Here is a 26,550-nt window from a genome sequence, read left to right as displayed (position 1 = left end):
AGGTGATTCCTAAGTGAAAAGAGAGACAAAATGGGCAACGGGAAGAGCAGATGCAAACCACACTGGGTATTTGTCGTGATTCTCCGACAGTCGAACTAGCGAAATATGCTCAATATTGCAAATAGCAACTGCAGTCCAGTCCTAAAAAGGAGCAGGAAGAAGAGCAGAAAGAGCAGTAGTAGCAAGGGGAGGGTGGAGGGGGCAGCGGGTGCTCCTTGGGAATCAGCCTGAGGGTGTCCTACGGAGCAGTCACCGGCAGCCTCCCAGCAGCCCCCTGCCCGCAGCCACGGCCCCCGCACAGCAGCCCTCAGCCTGCCCCGCTCCCTGTGCCCGCCCCACATCTCCCTCTGCCCCAGCCTCACGACAGCGGAGTCCTGGGGACCCCCGTCCTCATTTTCTGCATCATGAGAAACATCTGTCCTTTTACCCAAGAGAAAAAGATGGGAGGAGATATCTCCACCAATGAGCACTTTGTTGTCCCTTCCGCTTCGCTTCGTGATCATGGCAAGAATGGGCAGTCACCTCAAGCACTCACCTTTGCTTTCTTGACTGTGAAGGAAATTTGGATTGTAAAACAAATATGATGGAGGTAAATAATAAATACTGCCTTTGATGCAGATTAGCACAGCTTTATGACATTAAAGCCCTCCTATATGTTATCTGTCTTCCCTTATGGATCCTTCTAGACCATGAATTTTCTGCCTTTCTGCAAGCTGGCTCATATCCTTACTTCCTACCCCTTTGTTACAAAATGAACAAGAAATTTCACTTTACCCAGTTTTTCCCCTGAGTAACAAGTTCACTTTCTGCTTTATTTATTTATATTATAATCTCTCTTTACATTCAAAAAGGATTCGTGGTGATTATTTCTCTAGTTGAATCCTGGGCACCTTGTCAAAAATTGCTTTCCCGGGAAAACTGGCTTTATCAACTGGCTCAGAATCCCTCTGACTGAGTCCCTCAGAGTTTATTTTCTCCCTTCTTCTTTTAGGTGAGGACTTTCTGAAGGTATGATTATCCTCTGTCCTTACCACCACCACCACCTGCTCCCAACTTACCAGCCTTCTGTCTTCTTAAAGTCTTACTGAGCTTTGGGTCCATACCACATAGTTTAGCCCTTAATTTTCTCTAAAAGTTACAAGAGTGCTGGCCTTGCCTACCCTATGATACAGTGAGCCTAGGATAAAAAACGTAGCTGATAAATACTAATTTTAAAAGATCTCTTAGAGTTGAGACAAGAAAAACTTTATTTTGGATTCATTTTGCTATTTTATTTATTTTATTTTATGTATTTATATCTTACAAAGTTTATTTGAATTGCATGGGCTCAATGCTTGTCTATTCTGGCCACAACAAATATAATTGAGTTTTATTTATTTTCCCTTTTGAGAAACACTTTCTAGATCCTGATTGGCAGACATTAAAATCAGATCCCTTTTTTGAAAAGCAGCTTGTGTGTGTGTGTGTGTGTGTGTGTGTTTTAGACTTTTCCAGGACCTACTGCATAATCAGTGCAAAGAGAAAAGAGAGTTCTATAAAATATGGCCGGACGCTCAGTGTGAGCTGTGGCAAACAGAAATTGGCTCACATGCACACAGCATTGTATAAAAAGTTGAACTTCCAATTCCATTGGCAGATCCCTACAGTAAGAAAGTCCTCAAGACTTTTTTGCTCACCTTATAAATTCTTGTATGTGTGACTGTTTCCTTACTAAGATAAACCTCAGATTATGATTTACCTTCCTGATGGACTACAGAAAGAGACCCTGCTGGGGCGCCCGAGTGGCTCCGTTGGTTAAGCGGCTGGCTTCAGCTGGGGTCATGATCCGGGGCCCTGGGATCAGCCCAGTATCAGGCTCTCTGCTCAACGGGGAGCCTGCTTCTCGCTCTGCCCCTCCCACTGCTCATGTGCTCTCTCTCTTTCCCTCACACACTCTCTCTCTCTCTCTCAAATAAATAAATAAAATCTTTAAAAAAACAAAAACGAGAGACCCTGTTTCATATGGACACAGCATTCCAATTTCTGGGTTTTTTCTATTTGTTTATTTGTTTTACTGTAAATTAATACTGTCATTCTGATGCCAAAACCTTGTGGGAATTTTAGTTACAGTGAATTAGCTCAACTGCTGATCACCCGCAAACACTGACAAGAGTGAGTAACTGAGCCTTCGAAACAAGGACCAGAGCCTGGAATGGGGTCACCAGATGTGCTAGTCAGTAGAGCCTGCTGTCACTCTCAGCAGCCTTTCCTGGGCCAATCCCTCTGCAACTTTCCTTTCCATATTGACACACAATGTTTTCCCACAAAACAATGTGAATTAAAGTGATCGTTTCCTAGGCTACCCTTCAAGATATAATGCGACCCCAAGTCCTCCTAAACGTCCTTGAGTCTGGATTCCAATACCCGAGCTCCTCTCAGAGTGCTGGGTGCCCCAGAGCCTCAAAGTGAACATGGAGTAGTTGGGGCTCTACAGACATAGCTGGATAATTTCTGCAGTCATATGATCAAAAGATCTTCCTACCCCCTCCCCAGGGATGAATCCTTAGAAGAACTCTGTATCAGTAAGGTAGAGAAAATGGATTCTTCCACTAAGATTTATTAAGAGCCTGCTTTGTGGTGGTGAGACACTCAATAGAGCAGATCCTGCTTTGTCGAGGTTATGTGCTAATGTCAGCAGGGCAGGTAGGTAGTCAACAAATAAATATGTTAATAAATACTAAAATATCATGTGTTAACAGTACTGTGAAGGTCATTCAATGGGAAAATGTTACCGACAATGACTAGGGGAGAGAATAAGACCGCTGTGGTTAAGGTAGCCAGAAAATAACGTTATGGAATGGACACATGTAAGTCTCAACCTGAATAATGACGACCTGGGGGCTGCACGTATGGACAGAAAGCCAGATGGCCAGTGTGGCTGGAGGACAGTGGACTTGGTGTGAAATATAGGCAGTAATTAAACAATATAGGCCCTCAGAGAGGAGGAGGAGTTTGGATTTATTTTAGTTCCAGGTTTGTTAGAAGATGTAAGCAAAGTAGCAACAATCCAGTCTCCATTCTAAAACCGTAACTCTGGCTGCTATGTTGGCATGAACTGTAAGGTGGTAAATACAGGAGAGAGTTCAGGTAAGAAGCTCTTTACCCATGGGTTGTTGTGGTAAAATGGAGGTTGAGAAAAGAGACCCGAATGAGATATAATTTGGTTGGGTCAATGATAACAAGACTAGCTCAGAAATGAGATGCAGGGACTGAAGATTTAGGCGACTCTTTCAGTTTTGGTGTGAGTGACTGGGTGGTTTGCTGTTCCGGGTAATTGGAGGTGATAGACCGTGGGAGGAACAGATTTGAGGGCGGCAGAAATAAGAGTTCCTTTTTGGCTAATTTGTCTTAATGGCTCTTTATTGATTCTTAAAAAATCCAGGGGTAGGAAAAAGCAGACCAGAGCATTGAAGATATGAGTCTGATTTTCAAGATAGGCATCAGGACTGTCAATGTAAATTAGGGTATCGGCAGCATATAGGTAACTACCAGCTATGAGATTGGATGAAATCACATAGGAAAGCATTTATATGGAGACAGTAAGAGTCTGAGACCTAAGTTACCCCAGGATTTAGAAATCAGGTAAGAGGGGGAGAAGCCAGAAAAGAAGATGGAGAAGCAGCCAATGAGGTAAGAGGACCACAAAGGGAATTTTCCAGTACTGAAGCCAACAGAAAGTGTTCCAAGGAGAGAGAAAACTAATTAAATACAAATGAGAGATTGAGTAAGGTCATCGTGGAGAAATGGCCATTGGATTTAACAAGTGAAGGTTAATGAGACCTTGGAAAGATTGTTTTTTAAGTGATTATATCTGACAAAAGGAATGTGTCATACCACTTTTTCTACTTAAATTTCATAACCAATCTAATGCTGAAAAAATTAAGTGGAAAAGGATATTATCTAGATTATAAAATTCAGCGTGGAAATACAGAGTATAAATAAATCTAAAGAACTTTGCCATATTATATAAAGGACAAATTGAAGAGCTATCATTACAAGTGGCTTAAAATATTTTCCAATCGAAGAGATATCTAAATGTTAGAATCAATTCCTGCAAGATTGAAAGATACTTTTTTATATTCAGATATTCATAATTTCTGCTTTATTTAAGTCTTAACCCATGTATGTTGTCGTCATGCAGTAGAGATAGATAGGTCCAAAAAAATCATTTGACTTAAGCTAAACAGCTATTTGTAACAGGCAGAAATAACTTTCTGTGACTTAAAACCGTGTTGTTGTTGTTTTTTTTCTCTAACCCAGGTATGGTGACATGGTTCCAAAAACCATAGCAGGGAAGATTTTTGGCTCCATCTGTTCGCTGAGTGGGGTCTTGGTCATTGCCCTACCTGTTCCGGTGATTGTATCTAACTTCAGTCGGATCTACCACCAAAATCAACGAGCAGACAAACGGAGGGCACAGAAGGTGTGTATTCAACTCTGCGCAGCCATGATTTAGCATGTCCCGTTTTTTACAGTGAGCTTTAAAACCCTTTTACTGGCTATTCAGTGTCCCCAATTCCGTCGATAGTTTCATCCGTCAGCACAAGCTAGGTTATACCACAGTGAAAAAAAAGAACCTTCATATCTCAGTGGCTTAAAACAACAAGGAATATTTCTCAGTCATGCTGCAGGTCCATTACTGGTCCAGCGATAGAGACTCCCATCTTGACAAGGTACTTCTGCCATCTTTCAAGCAGGGCTAACGGGACGTGATGAATCACAATGACTCCTAAAACCTCCTCCTGGAAGTGGGCCAGCTCACTTCCATTTCTACTGCACTGGCCAGAGTAAGTCACATAGCCGTGTGTAACTTCAAAGTGGGCAGGGAAATATAACCCTACTATGCCATCCGAGGCAGAGAGAGAGAATTATCTAGTAAACAGCACTAATGATGGTAGTAAAATCAAAGATAGATTCTTGGCAAATTTTATCAGAATCCTATTTCTAGATCTGATTCATTTAGTCTCTATCCGTCAGGGGTCAAGCTGGTTCCAGTAGACCAGGCCTATTAAAAGGAATTAAGATATGTCTCAGATATTTTAAATAGTTGACCCAGGAAGTAGGAGAAATCTGATCATCAGTAGCTGAGTTTTATTCCTGGCCCAGCAGTTTCCCGTTTCTCTGAACTTCGTGCCAGCTATTAATCCGTCTACAAGTAGGCAGGATGCATATTCAGCTGTAAGAGGGAGAAAGTGTACCTACCTCAGTAAAAGATTAAGAGCATACACAAATGTTTAGGAATCTATGTAAGCATATCATAATACTAACCATATCTAACGTTTATTGCTGGGTTACTATGTGCGAGGTATTGGTTTGATGTTTTTTAAAAAATAATTCATATTGCCTTCATGAGTCCAGGAGTGAGTCATTATTATTCCTTTTTTTAGACGAGGATCCTAAGGTATCCAGAAGTTGAGAAATTGTGGGGGCACATACTCAATAAATTATAGAACCATCATTCAATCCAAGCCCACCAGGCCCCAGGTTCATACACTTAAACACTATGGGAAACCGCTTCTCAGAAAAACTAACTAAATGTTAGCCCACTTCCCTTCCCTGATTTTTGTCAAAATAGTCACCTTTAGAGTCAGGGCCCTTGCTACCTAGAAATAATTTTTGGAAATCTCTTTTATAGTTTTCTTGGGACTGCGGTGCTAGATTTCCAGTTTTCCTCATAGATACTATATCGTTGTCCTTTATGGGTAGATTTTTTTTTCTTTTCATGTCCAAACACTATTCCCACCCATGATTGTGAATGCACAATCCCGGTCATGTAGTATAACCATAAAATATCATGAGAGATTTGGGTGCAGTTCATAACTGGCTTTGTAGGTAATTCCGGAACAGGATATTAAGTATGCTTTTGCACAATGTTAGTCTTTTAGTGGAGTATGAAATCTCATAAAGTAACTCCTGGGAAAGTTCAAGCTAGTTAGTATCATCACAGAGCATGTTGTCCAGAGAACATCGCAGATCTTCCGTTTGCAAAGAATCACTCTTTCAGCCTTGTCCTTTCTTGCTTCACAGAATCCCCCATTTTTGGACAGGTACCCAGCCTTTAACTAATTACTGTAGAGAACAGAATAGTGCAGTTAATATGAATCTATGGAACTGATAATTCAACGAACAGAGGTTAGCAAAAGGCACCCTGTGAGCAGTTAGAGTCTCATGCAGGGCACATCTTTGGCAAGCAGAAATGGAGAAATTTTAGCCACAGATGGCCCCTCCATCGGGGACTTTCACGCACACACCTGTGGCTCTGCCCACACATTACAATCTTTCTGCTAGGCACACGTGTACATTATTTAAAATAACAAAAATCCTTTAAAAAACTTAGTTTCCCACGACCCATCCATCTCCATTCTAGAAACTCCTTCTTTGATATAAGAGCCACTTATAATTCATTTCCTTAATGCAAAAAAAAAAAAAAAAGAGCTACCTATATGGAAATTGTAGGAAGTACAAATCTGATTTTCAAATAAATTGAACTCCAAAATATCTGCATTTTCTTCAGACTGTCATCTACAACAAGCAAATCAGTAAAGAAAATCTTAGAATAATTTAGATGCTTTTTTGCATAAATAAATTCAGAATGCAAAAATAAGTGAATAAGATATTTTAAAATATTGAATAAGATATTTTTGTATAATTTTTATTTTGTTATATTAGTCACCATACAGTACATCCCCAGTTTTTGATGCAATGTTCCATGATTCATTACTTGTTGTATGAATAAGATATTTTTAAATCATGATATTTATATATCATGACTACTAGTGAAATTAATAAAACCAAATATAATAACCTAAGGTGATATGTCCAGTAAATAGTCTGTGATCAGTAAACTGACCAGAGTCTCTATGAAAGAACAGAGCATAGGGAACTAAGCCATCAAGGAATATTTTCTGTTTTCCTTCCCAGAAGATTAAAAAACCAAAAAGCCAAATAAACATTCCTTAAGAGAGTTTAGTTAAGAGAGTTTAGGTTTATCTAGAACTGGGTGATTTGACAAATATCAAAGTTATGAAAAAATAACCAGCTAATTCAGTCTAGCAAACAGTCCATTCAGTAAAAACATCGGTCAAGCTAAATAATAAGGAATATTACAAAATGTTTTTTCAACCATATTTTTTGGCGTTGGGTCCCATTTTCAACTCCAAGCTCAAGGGAAAGCATGAAATATATACAATATGCATTTGAGAACATTCCCCTGGGCATTTAGGGATACTTTCCTTCTTCTAGGTTCTTCCCCAGCAAGTACTCTTCCTGCTTTCACTACCTGTCCCCACTCTTAAAAAGAACGCATCATTTGCCCATTTCTAGCAATCACTGATCATTTCTTAACTAAACACTGACCTCTGGGTGAATATAGACTTAAACTGTGACATCTCTCCTTCACCGCCACCATTGGCAATTGTGTTTTAATATTTATTTCTTCACTCAGTTATTCAAAAAGTATTTATTGAGTAGAAAGTGTTTGCCAAAATAAAGCTAAGTTGATGCAGTGACATTTGGTTGGGTTGATTTTTTGAAGCAGGGAATCTACCCTGCTTTAAGATACAAATCACACCAGTCTATCATCTCCTTGTTTACAAGGCTAACTTGTAAGTAATTATGATAGTATTAATAGTAATTATAATTATAATTCAATAGTGCTAATAGCAAAAACACCAACCCTCTCTAGATTTTCTAGTAATTCCTAGGTGCTTTATATCTGTTATTTATATTTTCACAATCAACACACAAAAGAAGTGTTATTTCCATTTTACAGATGACACGCTTATGCTTACACACCTATTGATTAAAGTCTAAGAAAAGAAAATTCTGGCATCATTAGATTATGTATCTTTAGGGATTTTCCTATAGATAATTCTAAATACAGTGAGGTTTCGAATCAATGAGGCAATGTACAGCCAGTGTACAATGTCAGTAAACTTTTTACTTGTCACATAAAGATGTTAACACTGATACAGGAAGAAGTTACCAGTACTCACTTATCACACTTTACTCTGGTGGTTCTCAAACTTTAGATTCATCAGAATCATTTGAAGAGCTTGTTAAAGTACAGATTGTTAGACCCACCCCCAAAGCATTTGATTCAGTAGTGTGGGATTACAGTCTGAAACTTTGCTATTTCTAACGAGTTCCCAAGTGATAGCAATACTGCTGGTATGGGAACCATACCTTGAGAAACATTTGTCTAGGACATTCATTAAGGTCCAAATCCAATAATTTTTATAGCACTCTAGAATAATTAAAATAAATAATACCCTGCTAGAGCCTGAGGATGATCTCTCTTAGATTATCCAACATTAAAATGTATCAGTCCCTACGCCATATCTCTGTGGATAACTAGATTTTTTGTCTGTAGTGTAAGAACCCCCATTATCAACACTTGTAAGAATCTGGAGGTTACATACTTCTTGCTATTCGCTCCGTGTTTCAGTCTTATCGAATTACCTACTTCTGCCCTTAAGTCTCCATTCCTTCCCCACCCCACCTACTGTAGCCACCTGGCAAACTCCTACTCGGGCTGCAATACTCAGCTCACATATCACCCATTTTATGAAAATTTTCCTAAATGATGTGGACATCATTCATTGCTCCATTCTCTTCTCCCACAATATTATGCACACTCTCTTATCATGTATTACGCTATATTCTCCCTCTCCATTGTTCTGCGTGCAGTGCCCGGCCTCAAATAGGCATTTAATATTTGTGTGGTAAGGAGAGAATGAACAACGAGGTCTCGTTCACCTTCACAGTGTCCTCCGTTCCGAGGGTAGTGTGGCCATTCTGAGGACCAGTTGAAAAAAATATCAGGAGGCATGATTTTTATCTCTAGTGCCCTCCTACGTCTTCTTTCAGTTCTCACCTCTTCCCACTTAGAGAACTCTTGTTGCCCTCTCTTTCACTGACCCATGCAGTGTCCCTTCCACTGACCCAAATGCCAGCGAGGTTTCCACCCCACCCTGCCATCACCAGGGTTCACTGGGCTCCAGAGCTCGGCGGGAATCTTGTACTATCTTCCACTGATTTCCTCCCTCTCTCTCTTTTTATTAGTATTTGGCACTAAATTGCGTCATTTCTAGGGGAGCTATTTACCTTAACAAATGGAAAGATTCCAATAAATTCCTTAAATCTGTAAACACTTATGATAAAGCTTAATACGCTACCTCCACATGAGGCATTTTACTAAACCTTAACTGAAAGAAACAAGTCGAAGTAAAATTTCCAGAATAAATGGTACAAGCAGTATGTGGGCTGATGTTTGAGGAGTGAGGAATTGCCTCACATTGTAAAGGAGAAAGGCCTTCCCCACCTCACTTTGAAAGCTACCTCGGATACCTTTATTTTTCTAAAGTATTGAAAACAGCTTGTGACTTGGCAGCAACATGGTCCAATAACTTCTCACAAGCTACCTCATACCTCATTTAGAAGATAGATCGCATTTAAGAACATTGCTATCTCAACGGCTTTTGGCTTATACTGTACATATTTCTTGACTGATCCCCTGCCTCTGGTCCAGAGAATACATTGTAAAGTTTATGTAATGTCATTGGGTGCAATTAAAAAACAATCTACTTGCTGAAAACCGCGGCATACTAGCCTCTGACTACTCCACAATAAAAGGGTTCCGGGTCAAATTAGTTGGAGAAAAATTATACTATATCCCCCCCTTTGGTCTTCACGATGAACATCCACGATGTGTGTCGTAAGGAATCCACCAGCAGAGAAACCTTTTTAACCTCACTTTTCCCCAAACTTTTCTTTCTTTTTTTTTCTTAAAGATTTTATATATTTATTTGACAGAGGGGGGGGGGGAACACAAGCAGGAGGAGTGGCAGAGGGAGAAGCAGCCTTCCCATTTGCAGAGAGCCCGATGCAGGGCTCGATCCCATGACCCTGGGATCATGACCTGAACCGAAGGCAGATGCTTAACGACTGAACCACCCAGGCGCCCCTCCCCAAACTTTTCTTGACCACAGAACCAGTTGTTTGTTTCATTAGGTTGATTTGGATTTTACCACTTTCTAGTTCCTTGAAACTCAACTTTGAGAAATCCTTCTGAGTTTAGAGAATTAAGAAGAAAACTGAACTTATAAAGAATTGAGATGCATGGGGAAAATGTGCTTATGGGACAATTTATTTTTCCCAACACCATCAGCGTTTCTCAAGCCAGATAAAGAATTCAGAAAATAACTTCAAAGCTGTTTTTTTTTTTTTTTACATAGACAATATAAGCCTTTGTGTTTAATTAAATATTTGGAAGCCTCCTATTTTCCAAATAGGCCAAAGTATTTACTGAAACCTTCGTCTCATTCCATAATATTTGCTGGCACTTGGCCATGCCAAGAAGTTGTATTTCCTACAAAACTGGGGGTGGGGGCTGCGAGGAATACATTTCCTCTTACTAGTGGATGGTTTTCTTTTAACCTCCCATTCGCACAGCCACCGTTGCCAAGATTGTCATACTGAGTGGGTCAGAAGAAAAGTGATTTTCTAAAATATCTTTGTAAAAGAAATTTCCTCAATTACCTACTGAAAGCAAAGATGTAATCGCAGTCGTAAAAGCCAGCATTATTCAACGGCCATTTGGTGTGGTGCTTCACAAGACCAATTAGACCAATTAACTCACACGGTATTGTTGTAAAATGAAAAGTCAAGTCGTGATTGAAATTGAGATGGGAGGTTTTTTCTAACATAGTACATGGCTTGGCAAAATGGCTATTCTGTCTCGAAAGCAACTGCTTCTTTTTCCCTAAGCTTAGAACTACTTCTGTTATAGTGGCTGCCACCATATGTAGGCTTTCCAATGTGGGAAATACATGTCATTTTCCTTTGCTGGACGGTATTTTTGGTTAATGTAAATAAATGTCTCATTTATGAAAAAAAATGTTTTCTGATACAGCTGCTAAATGCTTGGAGAATGACATAGATGAGACTAGTAACTATGATATAGGAAATGTAATTACTTGAAATGGTTGCCAAAGGGAGGAAAGAAGGAGGGAGGGAGGGAGGGAAGGAAGGAAGGAAGGAAGGAAGGAAGGAAGGAAGGAAGGAAGGAAGGGAAAGAGGGAAGGAAGGAGGGAGAGAGGGAGAGAAGGAGGGGGTTGGGAGCAGGGAGGAGAGTGGGGAAGAGTGAGACCAGAAAAAGCATTGAATGTTTCAGGAGACCAGTGAGATTTTAGGATTCAAATTTCAGCAATAATCCTTTTCTGGAAACCAAATGTATATTTAAATTACTTATTTCTGAATTATTACATCAATTCAAAGTCATTTCCAAATGCGCTTGTCACTTCCCATTGTTTTATCAAGACTGGCCTGAAATCCTGGCTGTGCAGCCAGCTTTTGAAGTTAAAAATTTCCTACCTTCCAACTTCATTCTCTTGCATTGTCTTAGTACTTTGAGTGATCTAAACAGTATACTGCCAACAAAGAATGAAATTTGTCTATTTTTCCCATCATTTATAAATATGATCTTTGTACAAAGTACTATTTTAACCTGGAATCGGCAAACAGGAAGAATAAATTCACAGAGGAAGAGAGAAGGGGTGGAGTCGAAGCCCAGATGATATCTTAATGCTATTTTGAGAGCTTCAGCCATCTCTGTTCTCAAACCCTGGGAGTGGAAGGGCATCTTGGTACAACTTCGGAGGAAAGTTTGGTAAAACCAATCAAACAAAGCACACACACACACACACACACACACACACACACACACATACACACCCTTTGATCTAGGAATAGTTCTGCTCCTGGAAATTTGTCTTGCAGATAAATTCATCATGATGTTCAATGCAGGCAGCACTGCATGTAGTAGCAACAGATGCTTTAAAAAAATTAATGGTAGTTGGCTGGCTAAATAAATGATGCTTTACTCATTGGTATATTATGTATTTGTAACGAATGAGGTAGATCTATATGTATAGATGTGGAAGAAGTTCCAATCTGTATTAAATGAAAATAGCTGAGTGCAAAGGCATGTGAGGTGCATTGTCCCAACTGAGTAAAAATGTGTGTGTATAGATGTATGATTACATCTATACACACACACACACTTACATTTATATGCCTAGAAAATTTCTGGCAAGATTCTCTAGAAATATTACCAGTGATTCCTCTGAAGCATAGAAGTAGGGCAGCTCCAAGGTCCAGGGAGACTTACTTATTTTTTGTAATATTTTTTTGTCATATGTATATATTCATTTTCCATTTCAAAAATCTAGGTAATTTTTAAATTTTTTTTTTAAGATTTTATTTATTCATTCGACAGAGATAGAGACAGCCAGCGAGAGAGGGAACACAAACAGGGGGAGTGGGAGAGGAAGAAGCAGGCTCATAGCAGAGAAGCCTGATATGGGGCTCGATCTCATAACGCCACGATCACGCCCTGAGCCGAAGGCAGGCGCTTAACCACCGTGCCACCCAGGCGCCCCTAAATTTTTATTAAAAGGAACATCCCAGGGCTGGAGACTACAGATAGTATTTATCTGGGTTGTTTAGAATGGGAAAAGAAGAAGTCTTTATGGGGCAATTCTATGAGAACTTAACCAAACCATCCCAGTTGCTTTCTTATATACACTTGCTAGATATACAATCGTACAAACAGAACGTTCACCAAAATAGTGCCCTCCAGGAAGTGAAAACCAGACTGATTCCGTGACTCATTCCATGTACAACAGCAGTTCTAAAGGAGAAGGGAATACCAGAAATCTGGCTTAACAGTCACTTTGCTCAGTAATACCACTTTGGTGATCTCACTGTAACTGTGAACAATTGAAGTAACCACACTATGCCCTCTAAATTGAAGAACATTCTCTATGCATACATGTTTTAAAATTAAAAAATAATGTTGTAAATCTCCTTGGAGTGGCTCACCATGCTCTCATTTCAACAAATTCCAGAAAGAAATAGAAATCAGATAAGCATGGACCAGTGTCAGTAGAAAAAGTGGATAAATCAGGGATATTTTTTTTTTCCTTTTCGAGACTCCATGTTATTCAGCATGGGGTCTACATTGCCCGATTTAACAAAATAATTGCGGAAAAAATTGATATTTGAGAGTACAGGGGTTTTTTTGTTTTGTTTTGTTTTTTGTTTTGTTTTTTTTTCTTAAACCTTTTAAAAGGCAGGAAGGAAAGGAGGGAAGGAAAGAAGGAGGAAAGGAAAGAAGACAGGCAAGCAGGCAGTTGGTTCCTGGAATGTATTTGCTATTTTTAAAACTACATTAGTTTAAATGAAAATGATTTGGAAGCTGGTTTGCTAAGTCTTCATTTCATTAAGTTACTCAGATTCTGATAAGTGAAAATATAAAGGAATGCTGCCATTTTTCTCTTAACACAATTGACAGAAACAATAATGAAATAACTTGATCTTACTATAACGACTTAATTACAAGTCTTAAATGCATAACCCAACTCCAAAGTTAGTTAATTGATCTTACTGAAGAGGTTAACGAAAATAAAGTACTCCAATGGTGAAAATTTGATTTTCAATAATTACACGTGAAAAGCTAGCATACTTTAAAAACTGTGTATGCTGACATTAGCGTGACACAAGAGTGCACTCACTGTTTGAAGAAAACAATTCGTAAGTATTAACACAACATTTATTTTTCTTGTGGCTTCTAGAAAGCCAGACTCGCCAGGATCCGGGCAGCCAAAACCGGAAGTGCCAACGCTTACATGCAGAGCAAACGGAATGGCTTACTCAGTAATCAGCTGCAGGTACGGTCAAGCATTTCACTTTTTTTTTAATGTTCGATTTATTAGTGTAATATTGATTTACTTCTATCCAACCATATGATTTTACTGTGGGTAATTAGGAAAATGGCTACTCAAACAACAGAAGCGTCTTTTTTAAAAGAACCTTGCGCTGTACCGTCTTACTGCCTGTAGCAGGTTAGCACCCGGGCTACAAAATACTACTGGTGAATCATGACTCCCACTCGTGATTGGGCAGTGTTTCTTTACTGTCTTATGTAAAGCAAGGGAAAGGTCAGAAATTCTCCACTCAAATACCAATTTTGTTTCAAAAGTATTTATGTTCCTTAAAACTCGGTTGAGTGGGTTTAAGATGTCTTACTTCTGAATGGAGAGGGGGCACCATTCAGTGTTATAAAGCTCACACACTATGAAATACAAGAGAAACCGTAACTTTTGCACCGAAACTGTGCTTTAATATTTAGGATTCCAGTCATCTTGCCATCAAAATAGCTTGTATGTAGGTGAGTATCATCATGGTTTCAGGATTATCTATGTACTAGATTAAATTTTGTTATCCAAAAAGAACAGCTCCCAGGTTTTCAAAGGTAGTTGGTAGATGAATGAGTAAAAACTATTTAAATTTTCAATTCAGAGAGGCAAGTCTAAAAGACCAGACCACTAATTTGACAGAAACGTAAAGGCTGATTACCAAAATAAAAAGCAACTGCACATTTGTCCCTTTTTGGTTAAAAAAAAATTAAAACGCTGCCATTTAATCTCAGGAAATAGGCTCTAGATCTCTCTGTGGAAATGCGTAGCTGAGGTTCTCATTGTTTGCAAATAAAAGAGAAAGCACTTCTGTCTTCTGTGTGTTCACAGTCCTCAGAGGATGAGCAGGCCTTTGTTAGCAAATCCGGCTCCAGCTTTGAAACCCAGCACCACCACCTGCTTCACTGCCTGGAAAAAACCACGGTAAGGAAAAGGCATGACTGTCCGCGCCTGTACTGGGACAGTAATCCCATTTGCTTTTGTGAATACTTGATGCTTCCAAGTATGATTTCACTGTCTACATTACTGGAAAATATACTAAAAATGAGAAGAAAAGAAAAAACCTACGGATATTTGAAATCGGTTTGAAAGACTAGAGTGACATTTCAACTTGGAAAGTATTCTAGAGAATTATTTAAAATGTTTTTATCTTCAGTGGTTATCTAAACTTTAGTCTGAAATATCAATTTAATGCAGATGGAAAGTTGTTTCCCAAGAACTGACTGCAGGTCCTACAAAATGTCATTTTCCCCTGATTTTGAAAATGCTGATTAAACAAAAAACAATGTAATTCAAGTGTTCCTGACATCTAGGTAAAAGGAATACCAAGAGCAGTAACAAAAAAATAGAGACTAACTGAATATAAGCATTTCTTTCACTAACAGGTTGTAATGACCAAGATAGGTAATAAAAAATGATGTGCTCCCATTTAAAAAATGACACATTTCATCACTGGCCAGCCCCTTGGAGGTGAGGCTTGAGTCTGCATTTCTCTGCTTAGAAGCTCTCAATCAGATCTCCATTTTAGCAAAGGCACCCATTCCCTAGTGGCTTGTCAAAAGGGGTCACAGTCTTTGACCACAAAGCTAAACAAAACTTTCACCATATTTGAATCAAGTCTGCTCACTCACTCTCCAGAGGTGCATACTTGTATTCTCAATTCCAACATATCGTCTGTGCATTTTTTCATTTACCTATGTGGTCATTCCACAAATGTGTATTGCTTGCCTACTACATGGTAGACAGTGAGCCAGACCCTAGATGGGCCGCAAAGTCAGGTGTGGCCTCTGCCCCCATCAAGCCTCCACAGATGGGACAAAACACCGATGTTCTTGGAGAAGGGCCATGAGCGCAGAAGGAAAAATGGGGCCACAGTGCAGTGACACAAAGAAGGCGGAGCCATGAGGAGACAGGATCAGACAACGCTTCCTGGAGGAACTTGTATGGAGACCCACAGGGTGACTAGGAGCTATCTGGCAAAGAAAAAGGGGCTAAAAGGTGTTTAGGCACCAGAGGAAGGCTGGAACTTGGCCTCAGAGGAACTGAAAGAACTTGAGGGTGATCAGAAGACAGGGAATAGAGTGACCCAGGAGGAGACAGAGAAAGTCTAGATAATGGCTAGGCTTTGGAGGCATGTGAAGGCATGTGGAGGCATGTGAAGAATTTTGATCTTTATCTCATAATAAATGGAAAATTATTTGAGGGCTTTAAACAGGGTAGTTACCTGATTATATTTGCATTTGTTACTAATGATCCATAACTTACAGGATAAGGTCTATAGCTTAGGATAACTCTTTGGAAGGTAAACGGTAACATTAATAGTCAGATGTATTTATCTCCATGCTTTTTTATTTTCATTTTTTACTATTTTACCTTCTATTTTTACTATTTTACCTCTTAAATAAAAAAAATTATTTAACACCAATTATTACCATTTAAATTAAACTACCTACAGAAATAACCGGCAGTGGAAAGACTTCTTCACTTCCAGTCACTGATGTGATAAATTAGAATCTCATGCGTTATATACTTGTATTATGTGTGTGAAATGCGCATTGTAAAAGAAGAAAACAGATTGTGAACCCTTTGTGAGCTATATTTTTTCCATAAAATTTGATATTGAAATTCATTTCTTAATGAAACTGTCATATCTGGTCATATTATTCTCTGGACTTTTAACAGTGGAATCTTAAATTTCATTTACTTCAAAGTGCTTGTCTCAGCAAAGAAATAACAAAATGACTAACGAAAACAGCCTATTTGCTGTTGGCCAGTGAATTGCTTCATTGTTTCGCTAATATTTTAGGATGAGAGATGGTACGTGGGATTTGGCATGTGCAAAGCCTTCCGTTACAAGATTATTCCCACCTCCACAAAGAAAAAATAATAATAATGGAAGTCGATCTCCTGCAGTTCAGACCAGAATGTTTTCCCTTGTATTTATGAGGTGAAATCCTTCCATAGGCATTTCAGGAGGTGATTCTTTATTAAATATTCTAAAAGCAAAATTTGCACTGTGGCTTTTCTGAAATGTGGCGTATGAAATGCTGCCCGTCACTGTGTGCCTCTAGGCTAAAAGAGCTCTGACTACAGACAGAGGTGGTGAGGACAGCCGGAGATGGATCGAGAAGCTAAGGAAGCAAACCTCAGAGTGCAGGGCTAACCTCTTCTGGATCAAACACAGAGTGGCACATTTTGCAGTATTTTACCTATTTTACTAATAAGTCATTTGTCTATACGCTGGGAATTTTAGAGGAGCCTCTAAAGAAATTGAAAGTGTCTTTGGGATCTCATTTTCTAATTAAAAAATGTTTTCAATCCCACATGAAAATATTTGCTAATATATAACAATTTAATTAGTGGCATTCTATTAAAATAGTCTCTTTCCCATAATTCCAATCCGTTTAAAAAAGAAAAGTCCATGTGAATGTACACATTTACCGTGAGCACTGTCTTATATGAGTTTTCAAGTTTTTTTTCCTTTGCTGCTTCACTTCGAGAAATGATGTTTAAATTAACACGTGATATTTCAAGATAAAATTAGTCCGTAAAGAGATCCTAAATCAGCCTGCAGCTGTCCATCTCAAGGGCTAACTAGGGAGATTTGATTTTCACAGGAACGCCAGCACGAGGCGGCTTTGATATTCCAGGCTTTATGAAGATGGTCTTAGTTGCCCGTTGGATCGTCTCAGTGTATGGGCATGTTTGAGTTTTTAAAAACAAAGCCATTCATCTCCTTTCTTAACGTTAAAATGCGTTTCTGCGCCTCTCTCTCATGTTCTCACCGCTGCGGACAGAACCACGAGTTTGTGGATGAGCAAGTCTTTGAAGAAAGCTGCATGGAAGTTGCGACCGGAAACCGGCCTTCAAGCCACAGCCCCTCTCTCTCTTCACAACAAGGAGTCACCAGCACCTGCTGCTCACGACGACACAAAAAAACCTTCCGCATCCCAAATGCCAACGTATCCGGAAGCCACCGAGGCAGTGTGCAAGAACTCAGTACGATCCAGATCAGATGTGTGGAGAGAACCCCGCTGTCTAACAGGTACCCGAGGTGAATCTGTGCGGCTGCGCACATGGGGCACCCTCCCTGAGCGTAGCTCCCCCTGCAGGCCGTTGCTACCTTGGTGTATTTGGCAATTTGGGGTATGGGGCTAACGGGGCCGGGGCGGGGAGGAGGCAAATACTTTTTATTTATTTGTTTTTAACAAATACACCTTAGAAGCACCATGGTGTCTAAATCCTAGTTTCTAGGGTTTAGAATGAGGCAAAACAAACACTGTAACAAGTAGGAAACCATTGGAACCGCTGTGATACGGAGTCGGGAGTAGCAGTTGTATAGTATGACGCGTGGAAAGAAGCTAAGATGGTCAGGCGTGCACAACTGTACTTCTGCCTCTTTAACTCCACAACTTTTTCCTATTTGAGCAGACAGCTCAGGAGCCCCCTATGTAAATGCAAGGAGCCTGAAATGATAGATAGCCACCGTGACATTGATATCATTGACAAGTACTCAGCAGCACCTAAAAATACATCAACACCTTCAATGTAAGAGTGAAAAATAAAACCATGCCTACACGAATCTCTTGAATCAATATATAATTTTGATCATAAAGATATTTTGGGCCACAACAAACACAAAAATCAATCCAATACCAAAAAAGATAAGTGAAATGCTAAAATTGTTCACCTCTGGTTCGTTCATGGACAATTGAAGTGAAATTTTTCTATTGGCGTTTTCCTTTGCTTCTCTTTATTTGCTATTTGTTTTTACCACAAACATGTATGTGTAATAAAAAGGAATCCATTTAAACTATACAACTCACTAAAATGATCTATTTCTGTCGACATAATTTTGCTTTGTTCTTCAAATTAAATAGCTATGTTTTTATATTAATAATCCATTAATTCAGTGCTGCTCCTTTGTTCTCATTCAACAATCTTTGTGAAAAACCTGGATGACATTCTGAATTCAGGCTGTGTTGATTTACATAAATTAGATGTCTCTGGGACCAGAATATTACACTTTGGAACAATGAAAGATTTTCGTCTCTAAGATGTTCTACCTCTGCGTTGTTTTACAACCATTCCAAAATTACGTAGAGAGCAGAGGAGTGTTCAGAAGGAAAGTTCTAGGACATAAACATCTTAAATAAGATTTCCATGAAAATAAGTTAATTAGATTTAAGTAATTAGCTTCCTATGTATACCCTCCTTATTCCTCTCCCCTCTTCTCTCCATCCACATGGAGTATAAAACTCATGCAAGAATATCACTTGGGAAAATCTTGAATTATTGGTAATGGCTAACTTTTTGGAGGTTCTTTAAATTGGCTGTCACTCACTTGAGAGCTTTAAGGCCATCAACTTTCCCCAAGAAACAAATCGTAAAATGATTCTGTGGTCAAAAGAACTGAGACACATTCACAGGTCACATCCAAAAGTCCATGCCTTCCATACGAGCATCTCAAACCTCTCAGAGGTCCTTTCTTAAACACAACGATTTTACTTTGCTCAACCCAGGCTTTCCACAACTGACCCGATTCTCCTTGCATTTTTGTAGAAAACACTTTGAGAAACACGATTGAACCAAATTGAGCTGGCTTTTAGACGCTTAGTGTTAATGACCTGGCTGCTGTTCACTTCAACATACATTAGGCTTGGTACTTCATTTTTAAAAAATCACGGTGACTGTTCTCTGATATTCAAAGTGTTACTGATACACATGAAAACACATCCCTCGGTTGTCGGGAAAACATTGTTTAAGCAAACAACTTACTTTTTAAAATCTATTTCTTCCTCATCAGCCGATCCAGTTTAAATGCCAAAATGGAAGAATGTGTTAAACTGAACTGTGAACAACCTTATGTGACTACAGCAATAATAAGCATCCCAACACCTCCAGTGACCACCCCTGAAGGAGACGACAGGCCAGAATCTCCGGAGTACTCAGGAGGCAATATCGTCAGAGTGTCTGCTTTGTAAGACAGTTAGAACCGGGTCCAAGAGAATGTGAGCGCTAGCTGGGGAAAGAATTCCAACGTGGAAGAGAGAAGAAACAATACGCCTTTTGCAGATGAAAACAGCAAAGCAAGAAGGTTGGCCGTGAAATAAAAAGCTTCCAAACTTGAGGATGGAAATAAAACCACCAAGTGGCATTTCTAGACGGAGTTTGACCTGTTTTACGGACGAAGAGTCTGTGGCCCTTTGACTTTGTGAGTGAGCACAAGGAAATGCCGCCTATCGATGCTTCTTATGATCTGAACTCTTTTTTAATAAAATAAAGAAAACCAGTCTTTGAACATAATGTTCCAGTTGAATGCAAAACAAAAAAAAATATGGAAAACATTTTGATAAAAATTTTTCCTGTTAAAACCATGAACATTGGCTATGATGAAGATTATTACATCTTAAAAAAAACTCATACGACACATTTGTATTGACTGAAGGAAGCCATCATAATGCATGCTAGAATTCTTTGGAGCAGTGATTTCAGTGTCCTTATGTTGTCTTCAGAGTAGGCATGATAACTATAATTGTAGAAAGGGGGAATTTCTGTGCACTTACAACAAGCTGATTGTTCATGTTCCATGGTGGGCTGTGCAAATAAACTCCTTTTAGAGCTGCGGTATTTCTCATGGGGATGCTCATTAGTAAATCTAAAGTGTTCAGATAGTTCAGTATTAATTCTCGTTTTATCCTGCACCTAGATACTGTTACAACTGCAATAATTCATTGTACACCTGTTGTATCAGGAATCAGGATTTTTTTGTTGTTGTACTCTCCAGATCTTCATAGATACAGTAAGAGCCACGTTCATAGAAACACTTCTGGTGTGGCCAGGTTTTAGATAACTTTTTAATCCAAAACTATTGTGCCATAAATGTTTTTCAGTAATACCCTTTGGTCCGCCGTGTCCCCGTGACAGTGCACTATCTGTTCTTGTACTTCTGTAGCGCCTCTCTATTGGGTCCGTCGTCAGCCACTGGACTAACGTTTTGTAGTTCAAATGACTTTCCTACTTTTTTATTCCCCGACATATTACCTTGTAAGTAGATTACTGTCATCAATCCCCTTGTCAAAAATTAGGAAAAAGGAGTTGACATCTACGAATGATCTCTAACCTCTTTGCTGTTAGGGAAAAGCCCAGACACTGGATATATTGCTGTGTGTTTCAGGCCAAGAGTGGCTGGGATTAATATCACAAAATCAGTGATCCCAGAATCTTGCTTGATGTATTATTTATTTTACTTTAGATCTTGAATACATTTTGAGACTAACTAATGTGAATTGAAATGCAGAGATAAACTAGAGTGCTTGATGTAGCAATATTTGATGAAAGCATGCTTTCTACTCCATTGGAGAAGGCAGCACAAATACAGCTGAGAAAGCCTCCTGTACACTGCAAGGAGCAATTTTCTCCACTCAATCAGGAGGGCAGGAGTTTGAGGATGCAAAGTTGATCTCTGTGTACATTTAAGTGAAAAGTCTTTATACCTTTTCACCTTTAAAATATATCAGCAGACATGTCTGCACGTGACAGTGTAAAAAAGTTTTATGTCAAATGAAAAGTTTTGTTCATTCCAAACCACCACTGTAAGAAATAAAGTTTAGCTTCCGTACATGGGAAGAATAATTATCCCTCTACTATAGAGATTTTAAAATGCTTATCATAATTTATCATAAAAAGGAATTAATCCAACCATTCTCAAGTAAAGCCAGAAATTCTTGCTTCCCATTTCTAGAATAGCTTCTAGAGCAGTGCTGTGCTCATGGTAGATCTTAATAAACATTTGCTGAATAAAAGTAAGATACACTCTGCTATCTCTCGGGAAGAACTGGCTTTATTCCTAGTATGTCTTTTAAAAAGTTACTAATCTTCCTGGAGCGTGAATATTAACAATTATATTAACACCTGCCTCATGTCACTTTATGCTTCTAGAGCAAATATAGTGAAACTTCTTTGACGGCATTTGTTGAAAAAACCTTTTAAAAAGTAGACTAAGGAAACCACAATCAGGAATACTTAGGTCTTTTGATTCCCAATGAAAAGTTCTATTTTCATGTTCTTAATACTACATTTTAAAAGATGCAGTTAGATTATTTCAGTTGACAATTCTGCCTCCTTTTCAACTTATCATTTATCCCAAACTATTAATTTCTTTAGATTTTTGGAAAAGAAAAAAAAACTTTTTGGTGTTTTAGGTGATTTAAAAATATACTGTGTTGGTGGTGAATGACTATTGATGACTGTGTTAAGTGCATCTGTATTGTAAGTGAAATGTAATTATTTCTGTGTACCATATGGAGTAACCGAGGTCATTGTTTTTGACTATTTTGTTTGAAATTCATATATCTTATTTCAAAGGATAGCATAATATCTGCATTATGCTGGAAAAAATAGACCTTTGGAGAATACTTAAATAAAACACGTGCATGCTTGAACAGGACAACATGGTTGGCTGTTGTTCTTTTTTCTTAGACTGCCTTCCTTTCCAAAATCTAAGGTGTGTCATACCCGTATTTGGGAGAACCTTGTAACATGTGCAAACAGAACCCATTGATTGTGAGTAACACTTGTGTCTGGTCTAAATTGGGAGAGGTAGTAGATTTCTGCCAACAATGGGAATTTAGGAGGAGACTTTTGAAAAAAACAGTTAATACCATTTAAAGATAAAAGAGTGCCACTGCTTTAGATGATCCTTTTTGGAAATATCTTGGCAACTACAACTCCATAGCTACTAACTAATTTAAGGATATTACAAGGTTTTGTTGGTCATTACCCGAAAAGGTAGTATGGTTGCGATCAGTTGTTTCTGTGTATGTGATACTTTGAGATAGAGTGCTCTCTGCAGTGTGCGACCCAGTTTATTAGCCTATAGCCTACATGCCACATGCCTCTTGGATGGTGTGGACCAGAGAGAAGTAATGCTGGTGCGTGAACCTTAGATGCTTCTTGACTACGGTTCGGTTACGCAAAGTGGAGCTCTGAGGTAGTAACTCTGGTCAGAACTCAATCAGATTCTTAGTCGAAGATTCTTTCCTATTTAGGGAAACAGACAAAGTGATTTATTTGTCTAGTTGTATGCATGTGTATATATGTATATTTATATATATTTATTCAGATATATACATATAGATTTTTATTCATTTTTTAAAGATTTTATTTATTTATTTTTGGGAGAGAGAGACAGCCAGCACAAGTGGGGCGGAGGGGCAGAGGGAGTAGCAGACTCCCCACAGAGCCCAATGCGGGACTCCATCCCAGGACCCTGGGATCATGACCTGAGCCGAAGGCAGGTGCTTAACTGACTGAGCCACCCAGGTGCCAGATTTTTATTCATTTTTTAAAAACATGCTCATCTGGTGGTTTCTCTTGAGTAGGAAACAAAAAGCAAGGAAAAGTTAAGAGATTATTAGAAGAGGGAAAAACACGGAGTAAATCATTTAGTACAGAGAGTGATTTTAAATGGTGACAACTAGTGATCTTGGTGGATAGTCTCCTTTTTTTGCTTGTTAATTCTTTTCTTTTATAGTCCTTGATTTATTGAGATGCCAATCCTGCTTTAAAAAGGTTTAACACACCTCTCTATCCCTCAACTGAGTTACAGTGTTGGCTTGAAAATAGCCTCCAGGGAGTTATTTCAATGTCTGCCTGTTACTCAAAAGAATAAAAAGGGTTCTTGATATCAAATACACGACTCCTCAGAGTTTCATAAGAAAGGCATCTCCTCTTCCCTGGAGTGTTATTAGGTGTTTGTTTTATTAACTCATGGGTACAAAAATGGTTATTGCTCTGCACTGTGTAAGTTTCATCAGAATTTTCAACACAATTGCGTAGGCACACTGTATTTTTTTAAAAAAATAAGCGTTTAAGCTGGCCATACGTCAGCTGGTTGTGTTTAGGGTAGTAAAACATTCTCGAAAGACACTTTAGCTTTGTGGAATTATTACTTTTGAACAGCACATTTGCTTAAGACAATTATAAAATGTATTTACTGCAAAAAGCTTTTAGTGGAAATAATATTACCTCCATACTTTCTAATTCTTTGTTCTTTACTGTCCACTTTACCTTTCCCCTCTTTTCTCTTCAAACACTAATCATTCCTTTACTAGATTATTCTCTCCCTTTCACTAATCATTTTCCCCTCTTTTTTATGTGGAAATCCACTAGGTAACTACTGTCCATTCTACATGTAATTCAAATTCTTGAGTGCATCGCATGAGCCCAACATTGTGATGGGTGCTGGAGAAATGGAGATTAAAAATCCAAACCAAATCCTCCTCGAGGAGTTACATACTGGAAAATAGCTTGACATACTCTCTGCTTTACGCTGCTATTCATAATCTTGCACTACAAGTATTTTTCTCTCTGCCCCATTAACGGTCCTATTTTTTCTACTTCAATCTCCTGAAAACGTGTTTTGAACAGAGGCTACACCGAGGTAGTATTCTTCAAAGTACTTCCTAAAACTCTCTCATCATATGATTAATAGGCCATGGTCCTCTTTCTATGGGGGTGCAGGGAAAGGGCACATGAATCCCCACCTACATGTCTGGAGAAAGATTAGAAAACAAGACAAGGCAAAATAAAACAGGAAAGGAGGCAGAACTTGACATTTACAATTTGAGCATGATAAAAAACTAGACTTCCACAAGTTTCCCTGCTGTCCTTCCTGCCATAGTTTCAGGGATTATAAAGAAAACTCTTAAAATAGCTTTGCAGGAAGAGTACCGCATAACACTGCTGTGAATCCTAATGCCCCACTTCAAATTTATTCATCTGATTAATCCCATTGACATATCTGAGAGATACTCTGACAACAGACCAGTTAGTCTAGAGAGAAAGCTAAGTTTATCAGCAGCAGCACTCACCATAAACGTGGGTCCATGTGGTCTGTGTCAGTTAAGGGATGGGGCTGGCTGAAGAAGGGTATTGAAGGGTGGGTACCAAAGATGTGGAGAGAAATTTGGAGGAAACCTAGAACAAAGATGGGGGTGTTGACAAGGGCTACAAGGTGGTAGAGAGAGGTGGCATCCTTGGGCTTTGATTCCAAGTTCAGCCTTCTTGACTTTTATCAATTTGGAGTTTGTTAGAGCTACAAATTGTAACACCAAAAGGTATTTATCTTAACCTGTGATCAGTTTTTAATATTCAAACATTTTATATCCAGTGGTGCTCCCTGTACAACAGAGATCAAAATCCTAAAAGAACAGAATAAGGAAGTGGTACTGAGAAATGGAAAAGAGATTCGAAAGAGCCATATATCTACCCTAGACCTTGGGTAGATGAATCTTAAATTTCCCAACCAGAGGCACTGGATACAAATTTTTTTTTTCTTTTCCTTTCTTTCTTTTCTTTTCTTTCCTTTCCTTTTCTTTTCTTCTCTTTTTTTTCTTTTCTTTTCTTTTCTTTTTAAATAGAGAGCGAGCATGAGCAGGGGAGGGGCAGAGGGAGAGGGAGCGAGAATCTCAAGCAGGCTCCACACTCAGCAGGGAGCTGGAAGCAGGGCTGGATCCCAGGACCCCAAAAGATCACAACCTGAGCCAATATCAAGAGTCCAACGCTCACCCGACTGAGCCACGCTGGCACCACTGGATATAAAATTTTCAAAAGTTAAAAATGTCATGCATATCACAAATTTACATAGGACTTAATCTGGACTTCATGGCATTATGTTTATTCCCAGCCCACCCATAGTAAGGAGCCAATGTACAAGCCACAGAAGTAAAACCCAAATGTGTCCTTTCCGATACACAGTTTCTTTCTTCTGTAGGTTTGCAGTGAATACTAACAATAATGATTATAACCATCATGAAAAAATAACAATGGTAATAACGACTGCTAACTTTTATTGTGTTCTAAATATATACCAGGCACTGTGCTCGTCACTTCTCATGGGTATCAATCCATTAGGTGATTGCATGAGCCACATTTCTGTTGAGAAAAATTTAACACTAAAAAATGATGGCTTTGGATGTTCTAATTCATATGCTATACATTTTAAATTAAATCGTGTATTTCTATGATAGAGCTCTATTTTGTAGAAATACACATGCTCTTTCTTTCTTTCTTTCTTTTTTTTTTTTTTTTTTTTTTTTTTTTTTTTTTTTTGGTGTAAAACAAAACTTAAAGAAAATGGGGGCAGGAAGAAGCCTGATTACATCCATGCTGTATTGGTTGCAATGTCATTACCAAAGACAATCAATATTTCTTCCCATTTTCTTTGTTCTAAATTTCTCTTAACTGAGAAGTATGCTACTAATAACTATTCCTGATTGACTATTGGTGAACTAAAATAAAAATGGAACCTAGCTTGGGAAATATATTGGTGTCCTAGTTGACAAAGATTTTCCCAAAAATTCCATAGTATGGCATGCACACTGAGATAATTTTCCAGTAACAGAGAGAACATTAATTATCAGGGCACCTGGGTGGTATAGTCAGTTTAGCATCTGACTCTTGGTTTCAGCTCAGGTCATGATCTCAGGTTCATAGGATCAAGCCCCACGTCAGGCTCTGGGCTCAGCACAGAGTCGGCATGAGAATCTCTCTCCCTCTCTCTCTGCCCTTCCCACTTGTGCTCTCTCTCTAAAACAAATAACTAATTCTTAAAAAAAAAAAGACTTCTATTATCTTGCCCTTGCTCCCCTTTTTGAATAAGGCCTGCCAAAATGTTCAAGGTCCTCAATCAAGGCTGTAGTGCTAACTGTAGCATCTCATTGGCCCATAATCTATACTCCTAGAGGCTTAT

The 26,550-nt window shown here is 38.8% G+C and overlaps 1 protein-coding gene across 1 annotated transcript in view; it reads left to right on the top strand.

Moving 5' to 3' along the window:
• Nucleotides 1-20,019, top strand: part of KCND2 (potassium voltage-gated channel subfamily D member 2) — a 486,645-nt gene extending 466,626 nt beyond the window's left edge. Inside the window, exons 2-6 of the mRNA XM_008705802.2 lie at nt 4,300-4,462; nt 13,674-13,769; nt 14,628-14,720; nt 17,594-17,841; nt 19,603-20,019. Of these exons, the coding sequence (XP_008704024.1) occupies nt 4,300-4,462; nt 13,674-13,769; nt 14,628-14,720; nt 17,594-17,841; nt 19,603-19,780 (778 nt within the window). The 3' untranslated portion in view covers nt 19,781-20,019. The remainder of the gene's footprint in view (nt 1-4,299; nt 4,463-13,673; nt 13,770-14,627; nt 14,721-17,593; nt 17,842-19,602) is intronic.
• Nucleotides 20,020-26,550: the final 6,531 nt, after the last annotated feature.

This window comes from Ursus maritimus, unplaced genomic scaffold, assembly GCF_017311325.1.
Source record: "Ursus maritimus isolate PB19 unplaced genomic scaffold, ASM1731132v1 scaffold_3, whole genome shotgun sequence".
Taxonomy (NCBI): Eukaryota; Metazoa; Chordata; class Mammalia; order Carnivora; family Ursidae; genus Ursus; species Ursus maritimus.
This window is presented reverse-complemented; position numbering and strand designations above follow the sequence as displayed.